The 8,822-nt window shown below is 52.8% G+C and overlaps 1 protein-coding gene across 1 annotated transcript; it reads right to left on the bottom strand.

Annotated features, from left to right (window-relative positions):
- Positions 1-258: 258 nt before the first annotated feature.
- MED10 (mediator complex subunit 10) lies at positions 259-7,189 on the bottom strand. Its single transcript, XM_032337815.1, has 4 exons — positions 6,984-7,189; positions 5,587-5,670; positions 3,094-3,196; positions 259-887 (listed from the first exon to the last, which is right to left on the bottom strand). Exons 1-4 carry the CDS (start codon positions 7,103-7,105, stop codon positions 789-791), a joined length of 408 nt encoding a protein of 135 aa, XP_032193706.1. The 5' UTR covers positions 7,106-7,189; the 3' UTR covers positions 259-788.
- Positions 7,190-8,822: the final 1,633 nt, after the last annotated feature.

Here is an 8,822-nt window from a genome sequence, read left to right as displayed (position 1 = left end):
ACAGGATGCGTGCACCCGCTGGGGGAACGCGCAGCCCGAGGAGGCACGTCCCTAGTGTCCATGCATCCGCCTTCCTCCGTGTCTGTCACGCCCTCTAGGAGACGAGCTGCAGGCGAGTAAGTGTTCTGCGTAAATAAATGCTTGGAGAACAAACGTCATAAGTATTATTCACACTCTGGGGAAGTAATAATTGACTGTTTATAAGATACATACTGTACTATACTATAAAATGTTATAAAAATAATTACATGGAATAAATCACATAAATACTTAAAGGCTTTATTACACGCTTACGTCCAACTGAAGCCCACGTAAACAGTTACACTGAACACTTTCTTTATGTACTTGAAAATACAAAATACCAACTTAAAGTACTTCTCAGATTAAACCAATTTTTTTAGCTTTCTCAACACTGTAATAAAATGGAAAAGAAACAGTACATAAAAACAAAACCACTAGGAATTTTTTAAAACTTAATGTACCTAGCACAGTTAATATTCCCAAGACCACTCTGCTAGGGAGAATCAAATGCATCGCACTCGAAGACGTGTGGCCCGGGGCCGTGTGAGAACTTGCAGACCCAAAAGATGCACGTCAGGGACAGAGGGACAGCTGAAGCACAGCCCTGCAAGCCCTCCAGGCCCCAACCCTACCGTCCCCCAAGGCCACGGACAAGAGCAGGACGGCTGGAGGACAGGACATGGATGCCACTGTCAGTCATAGCCTGCCTGAAGGTCACGGTGACTCACACTAGACCAGGACGGTCTTCAGGCAGCAGGACGACGAAGTTAGGAAGGGGGGTGGTCCTCCCCTCGGATGCTTCGATACTTAGCCATGTCTTCAGGAAATACTTTAGAAAGTTCTTGAATCAACAGACTTTTAAATTTCTGAGAAGAAAAACATACAACATCAAAATACCTTCGTGACCCATGCCCCAAGGGAAAGACACTCCCCCACCCCCCAAAGCCGCAAACTTGGCGGAGAGTGTGTGCTCCCTCCGCGCAACCAGCCGTTCCCACACGGCCGGCTCATCCCCACGAGGCATCCCCATCCGAGGCACTCGGGACACCAGCCGCCGACAAAGGCCACCAAGCCGGACGTGCACCAGAGCTACCCCGGGAACTATGTGAAAGGGAAGGCTCAACGCAGCACATAAGAAATCCTCCAGAGAAAGCCCCTCTCGTAAGGCGCCAGCCACGCAGCTGGAAATGACTTCTGCAGACAACACACGTAACAGGAATCTTCAAGTAATATTTAATTAAGCAATTATTAACTCAAACGACATCAAACTCACTGTGTGCAAACAGCCTCATCAAAGCTTTCGGAGCACCTGGAAGCCTGTCTACTCCAAAGGCTGCGGCTGCTTGGTCCCACTTATCCACGTAACGTGTGTTTGAATCCCATCTTAAGAGCAGCTAAGTTTCTGCCAGCATCTCAGAGCCTCGTCTAAGTCCTACTGAAAAGCAGCACTATGGACAGGAACGAAGATACAGCACGAGACATGACATCCTCCGGGGACACGGCACGGCCACAGACAGCTGTGCAAGCCGCAGCTTTCGGGAATTTAAATACGCGGTCTGCTGAGACAACGAAGGCCACAGAACTGCACCGTGAGACCTGCACAGGTCCCCGGTGATGCAGACTGCCAGCGGGCGCAACAGATGCCCCCGAAGGCAAGGGTCCCCGTGCATCCATGCCAGCAGGCACCCCCGCGCCACAGCAGGCAGCATGGGGAGCCCATACCCAGGGCCTACGGCCCATGCAGAGCGGGATGTCTGCTCACTCACACAACGGTACAAACAGAGCCTGCTACGGATCAGGGCGGCATGCCGTCCCCAGGGCGAGGCTGAGCTCAGCAGCAACTCGGTCCCAAAGTGACCAATCAGGAAGCTGTGGGCGCCCCACGGACAACCATGGCGGCACCGCAACCAGAGGGCCGACTCCCAGGCATCGGTACAGATCAACACAGATCACCAGGGTGAGGTACTTAAGCCCTGTGACCCCAGGGCAGCCGTGACACCGTGACCGACACATCACTGTCACCCCAACAGCCTCTCCACTCATTCCCGGAACCAGGCCAGGAGCCCAAGCCCAGAGGCCAGTGCACGGCCATCCCTGCACACTGTGGACAGTGGCAAGGAACTCTGTGGGCACGGGGCACCCGCGGGAGCACCACACTCACGCCCCGATGTCCTGGACCCCGCACGACCGTGGCAGAGCTGAAACAGAGGAAAGAGGAGGCGGCATCTTCATCAGGATTTAGGAAAGGCTGGTCTGCAAGACCTCTCTTGAGAGGCGACACTCTCTGCGGCCCTCTCTGAGAGCCCGAGCCCGAAGGGCAGTGGTGTGCAGAGAAGGCACCAGAGCTCCACAGGGAGGCAGCTACATGAGAAGGAACGGAAGCACAGGGGTCTGCAGGGTCCCCAGCAGCAGCCACGAGGCCCGGGAGGCAGGAGGGCGTGCAGTCCAGGTGTGGGGCCGCTACAGGGATGGCACCAGCCAATCAAAGGAAAAACCACACACATACCCCAACCTGACCCAGAGCGCAGTCAATTCAAGTTACAAAAACAAAACCCTAAACATTTCACGTTTATGATGCATGGAATTTTCTAGTAGTCATGAAAGCAAAGCAACACAGAGAGAACGTCCTCTGTGCACAACTGCAGGATGGGGAACAGGATCCAAAGGGGCCTGGACGCAGGCACAGGAGAGCTTTAGACAACCAGAAGGGAATGCTCTAAAAGCTGGAACCAGACTCCAGGAAATGGCTTAGTAGAGGAAGTGAAAAGCATCGCAGTGCAAGCACGAGAGGGAAGGCTCACAGACGCAAACAGTTAGCCAGCGCCAACCAGCATCATGGAAATTAGCCTGGACTTCGCTCCAAGTGAGGCTGCACTCCGCTCCCGTTTGTCCCCACAAGGCTCCCTAAAAGCCGCCCTCATCCACGGTCCATTACGTGCAGAAATCCCAACCGTGTAACCGTGTGAGACAGTTTACGTTTTACCAAGTACGGAGAACGACAAGGTCTATTAGCCAAATCTGCTCTGACTGTGTTCCTGGTCTGACCTTGTTTTCTGCTTCTAAGAGCCTCACCTTCATTGTGTCGATCTTGCCTTTGACTTGTTCATTTTTGGCCAGAGCCCTCTCCAGGCACTCTTTGGTGTAGAGTTGGGGGTTTCGTCCTTGATCTATATATCTGGAAACATGAAACACCTCAATTAACACTCTCATGGCCAGTAACCTATTCTCAGTTTTCTGATGGGAAAAGAAGAGTTAGCTCTGAGTAAGTGCACATGGCCTTCTTTAGAGGAAACAGAAACCAAGTGAATGAGGATTCTTTCATTTATGTAAGTACAGATGATTTGATCTCGTATTACTTCTAATAATGTGAATAACTCAGGAAATAAGGAATGTCACTTATAAACCAAGCTTCATGGCTCTGTAACGCGACAGTTTTAATGTTTGTGATCTTCCAAAGGTTTCGGAGCCAGGAGCCCAGTCACATGAATTTAACAGAGATTTTCTCCACTTATTTCTAAACCCTAAAACTGTTCTTGAAATTTTTGACACTTGTCCCCAAAAATGTCATAACCCCACAGCCTTCATCAAGCATACTGCCTAGAGGAATATCCACATTTACCACCAGTGGACCACCTGCTTGCTTCTGTACCTTACAGACCTTCGTACCAATTATTCACTAAAAGAAATCACCTTTATGCTCCAGCAGAAAAAAAAACCTGTCACTTCAGATCAAAAAAAATTACTGTTAATGGCATAAAAACTGGCCTTTAATTATAACATATAACCAAAAACATCAATAAATCACATATTCCAGAAATTCCATTTTATTGCAATGTTTTTGAAATGACGGAATAAAAGAAGCCAAATTGTGTTTTTCTGAACAAAATACACGCACTTCTGGAAAGCAGCAGACAGGCTTGAGTGTCCTAAACAAATAACCATCTAACAGCAACGGCCTCCAGGCAGCCTCCGGACAGGGCTCTGTGTCAAAGGCCTGAGTGCTGAGCGCCACTCTGCCAACACATCAACCCCAAGCTCCGCACAGGAAGCCAAGGTTTAGTTTTATCTTCGCTACAGTGTGTCTGAAAGTGTGTGCCTGACAAGGCCGAGGACCTGGAAATTCCCCCTGCATTGGGCACATCAATGGAGAGTTTGCATCTGCAGCTTATCAGAGCTCAGAGGCCAGCTCAGTCCCAACCCCCCAGATGAATCGCAACCATCCTTTCTGCCCACTGGCTGTGGCTGTGCCTGCGGCTGTGGCTCTGGTCCCCCAGGCTTCACGGTAGGCTGCCACAGAGCAATCTTTCCCCAGCCCTTATCCTTCGTTTGCCCTTCAGAGTCACTTGGCACCTGTCATTACATCCATCCCACATGTTCAAGACCAGAGCAGCACGACTGAGGACACTGCGAGGAAGGCCAAGTAGCCTCCAGCTGCCTGCACTTCTTGGCAGGCAGCCACCCTCTGGGAGTCTGGGGCTGTACCACACGCACAAGACCTTCACTCCCACCTATACCTGGAGAGCTCAGGGGGTGGACAGAACACGCCGAGAACACACGACAGAGCCAGCAGATGAGGACAGAGCCATGACCAGGAAGAGTGAAGCCTGTGTGTCCTGTGATGGGGGGAAGCGGGTGGGCAGCTGCTGACCTGTACTGTAACTAGGACTCCTATTCCTGACCCTCTGCAATGTAAGAGGGCCACCTTTCCCTCTACCGTTCCAGGAAATCTGGTGGCTTATTTGCAGTTTTAATGCAGAAAGAACTAGCATTCTTGCCATTCCAAGCCAGCTCCACCTGGGTCTGGGGGGAGGGAGGGTGTTACTTGCTGCTTGGCACAGAGAAATCGGGGCTGGCTGAGGAAGGACAAGTCCAGAATTTCAGTCTTAAGTCTGACACTTAGTAGCCAAACAGCCCATTGTAATTATTTACCCAGTTCCTTCAGCCATGAAACCTACCCAATAAAACCTGAATCACAGAACCTAGAGTTTACTTCCTGGAGGCGTTCGCTGGGCCACAACTGTGACAGGCACATACCACTCTCCCAAAGAAGCTGTGACCAGCCTTCCCAAAGTTCCTTAGCCCAAGAAGCCCCCCTCTTTTTCTTCCCCTCCAACCGTGCAGATCTTCACCATCTCCTAGAACTAGCACTCCCAGGGCGGTTCTGAAGATACAACAAATTGCTTCTCAGGCTGCTTCTGCCTAGTTTTTTGTTTCGTTTTGTTTTGTTTTTAAATAATAGAGCCCACAAAGACTTTCTACCTCTCAAGGAAAAAAAGAAGTAATACGGCTGACATTTTGTCTAACCAGGACTCTGAAGGCCTATGATGTTTTCACATATTTAATAACCCTTTATTCACAATACAATATTGAGATTTTAATTTTAATTCTATGAAAACATAAGCTCCCTGACAGCAGGTGTTTTTCTCTACTTCCTCACTGGCTTATCCCCAGGACCTACGCTGTGCCTGCCACAGAGCAGGCACCTAAATACCAGTGGCTGAAAGAGTTATTACAGCACAATATAACAGGAATTACACTCCAATGAGTATCAAGAATGATACTTACTCAAACACTTCTAAAGGCACAGTAATGTCATGAAGCTGCTGTCTGCACTTATCAATATCCTGTAAGCCAGTAACGATAAAATTCCTGAGGGAAAAAGCAAAAATGGGGCATGTGGTTAATTCCGATGACAGCAGGAACATCACCCAGCGGGCTGAGAGCTCCACACAAGTTCCTTACACAAGCCAGGGGAGTAGCTCCTTGGTTAGGTACAGAATTCCAGAAAAGTGTGGGGTTAGACAATACCCTCAGATATCGGATTTTCTTTCTAAAGTAGAAACTGCCATACTGCGGGATAAAAACCAACCCTTCTGAGAATCTGATGAAAGATATCAATCTTCTCTCAAAGACAACTGCCTACTGTGCGCCTGGTTTTGTGTTGCAGTATCAAGGAACACACGGGGCTCCCACTCAGTCCATCCTTCAAACCTCAGGGGAGGAAAGCCATCCCTGCCTGGTTTCATTTCAGCTCGCCTCTGGAGCCTAGTCCCCCAGCTCTAGGTTTGTAACGCTGGGCTGCAATTATGTTTGATGTCTGTAGCCCCTATAAAGCTAGGAGACCTTCCTCCCCAGAGCATTCATTCTGTGTGTTTGCCTCTGGTCCATCCCAGGCCCTAGCACCGAAGCAGGCACAGGGCTGTTGCCAACAAAAGTAACTAAACGTCTGCACCCTTTCTCACCACCATCCCCCTTGCCAATTCCGGCACACCCAGGGCTGCGCAGCAGGTAGTTCCACAACCTTCGGCCCGGTTTAGTGCACTCCCCGAGACGTCCTCCTCCTCTCTGGGGACAGGGCCTGAACTCCCCAGAAGGGCCCAGGAGAAAACTGCGCGAGGGAGTCACGAGCAGGCGAGGGCGGGCTTTGATTATCAGGCCCAGAAGCTGCACCTTCTGACCAAGACAACGTCTCCAAATGGGCCTTCAAGAAAAGTCCCAGCAAGGAGGGAAGAGGGCCCAGGCCCAGCGGAGGGGCGGGCCCAGGCCCAGAAGAGGGGCGAGCCCAGGCCCAGAGGAGGGGCGAGCCCAGGCCCGCCAGACCCAGAGGAGGCAGCGGAGACGCGCGGCTCTCGGCCAGGCCCCGGGTCCGCCCCCACCCCAGCTCCACCGCCCTGGCTCCCCCATCTGGCTCCCGAACCCAGCCCCGGCTCCCCGGCTCCCCGGCTCCCCGGCCCCCCGCCCCCTGGCTCGGTTCCCCTCGGTCCCCACCCCCGGCTCTCCGGCTCCGGCTCCCGCTCCGCCCCGGGCGCCCCACCCCGCTCCGGCCTCCCGGTTCCCCGGCCCCCCGGCTCCCCGGCCCCCCGCCCCCTGGCTCGGTTCCCCTCGGTCCCCACCCCGGGCTCTCCGGCTCCGGCTCCCGGCCCCGGCTCGGGCCGACGCCGACGACTCGGGCAGCCACTCACAGCTTCTGGTTGAGCCCGGCCTGGCTGCTGGGCTGGAAGTCACTGACGATGATGCCGAGCTGCCGGATGTTCTCCACGAACTTCTCCAGGTGCTCCTCCAGGTGGTCGAACTTCTCCGCCATGTCCCCGAAGCAACCACCACCCAGCGTGGGCCCGCTCCGCCGCTTCCTGCTTCCGCCTGGGCCCGCCGCCACTTCCGTTTCCTCTGGCGGCAGGGGGCGGGGCCTGGGGCGGGGAGAGGGCGGGGCCTAGGTGTTGGGCGGGTTGGGCCCTTTGGGGCGTGGTCCGAACCTAGGACTGACGTGCTAGGGGCGGGGCTTGATTGCGGGCGGGGTTGGATGTCTGCTCGGCGGTTCCAGCATCCCTGAGATGCCCAGGTGAGTGGGATTCTTGAGGCGTTAGTCCTCAGGACTGGCCTGCGTGCTCTGAGGGCCACCAAGAGTCAGCGGTGGGGACCTGCGAGACCTCGTTCTGCCTCCACTGGCCCTGGGCAAGTCCTCTCAGCTCTGAGCCTTCGTCCTTGTCCATAAAACTGGAATGAGTGTGGACAGCTACTGGGACGGGTTAAGACTGAAGCACAACAGCAGGGCTTATGCCCACGAGGAAAATGGCTTCTTTTTTCCCGAATACACAAATTACAGGTATTCACTGTAAATAATGAAAGCGACGCAGGAAGGAATATAACGAGGAACAGGGAAGAGACCCTGAAATCCTGCCCCGACACAAGCCGTCTTTGAGATCCCCAAGACCATCCGTTCCTGCATTTCTGGATGCGCAGGGTCCGGCAGGTTCCCTGCCTACTCTCCTGGAGGCTGGCCTCCCTCACCCAGGCCAGGCCCAGGCCCTCTTGGAACTGCCCAGCCTTGGCCCTGGCCCTGAAATGCATCTCAGACTGGGCTTTAGACCTGTGGCTTTCCCGGTAGCGGTCTGTCTGCCTTCCCCAAATGAGTACGTTAGCCACCAGGACAGCGCACAGAGATGATAAAGCCTCGTGTCAGGATGGAGGCTTTCTAGCACCGACTGCTGCTGTCCCACCAGGCACCTCAGTCCCCGACATGCACCACGGAACGTAGCATCTTCCCAAACACCCGCAGAAATGGAAACCCTAAAGTTTGCATGAACAGCCCAACAAAGATACTTTCCCTGCCCCTGAGTTGGAGCCCTAGAGGTCAGCGGTGGTCCCCATTCCTTCCTCTGGAATGTACTTAGCACCCACTTCCTCTAACTCTTCTAACCACCTTCCACTCAGCTCTCCCTTCCCCAGTGCCTGCCACCTACCCAAGTCAGGCCTTTCCCACTCTAGCCAAGTCTAACAAAACAGCGCCCTGTGGGGCTTCCTATCGGTAAAGAATAACCCTCCTACTGCACAGAGCCTGTAGTAAAGCGCTGTTCCTTGGTCTCAAGAGAATTCTATCTTGCTCACATCACTCATGTTCTTAAGGAATTTCTCTGCCCGTTCTCCTAGGACTAACTAATGTTTGCTCCTACCATAACCTTTCTGGACTCCTCTGGCCACAGTGACTTCTTCTTTTACTGGATATCATAATACGCATCATTCTCATGTCTTAGGCAAAATGAGGGGGCTCTTCTTCTAGATGATCTCTCCCACATGTGACCAAAAATGAGAACCCAGTGAAGGTAATTGATTTGTCAGACTTACTGAAGTCAGGGACTCCAATCAGTGTGGTATACTAAACTCATATGGGAACCCTCTGTTCTGCTCCAAATACATAGAAATGTTAGGTAAAATACGTCCCTCCCTATTTGACAACAGCTAACTTCGGGGGAATTGTAAAACAAGGCAGAAATAAAATACTTGCCAAAGAAGAAAAAGATGAC

Source organism: Mustela erminea, chromosome 3 (assembly GCF_009829155.1).
Source record: "Mustela erminea isolate mMusErm1 chromosome 3, mMusErm1.Pri, whole genome shotgun sequence".
Taxonomy (NCBI): domain Eukaryota; kingdom Metazoa; phylum Chordata; class Mammalia; order Carnivora; family Mustelidae; genus Mustela; species Mustela erminea.
Note: the sequence above shows the minus strand (reverse complement) of the source record. Positions and strands in the feature narration are given on the sequence as shown.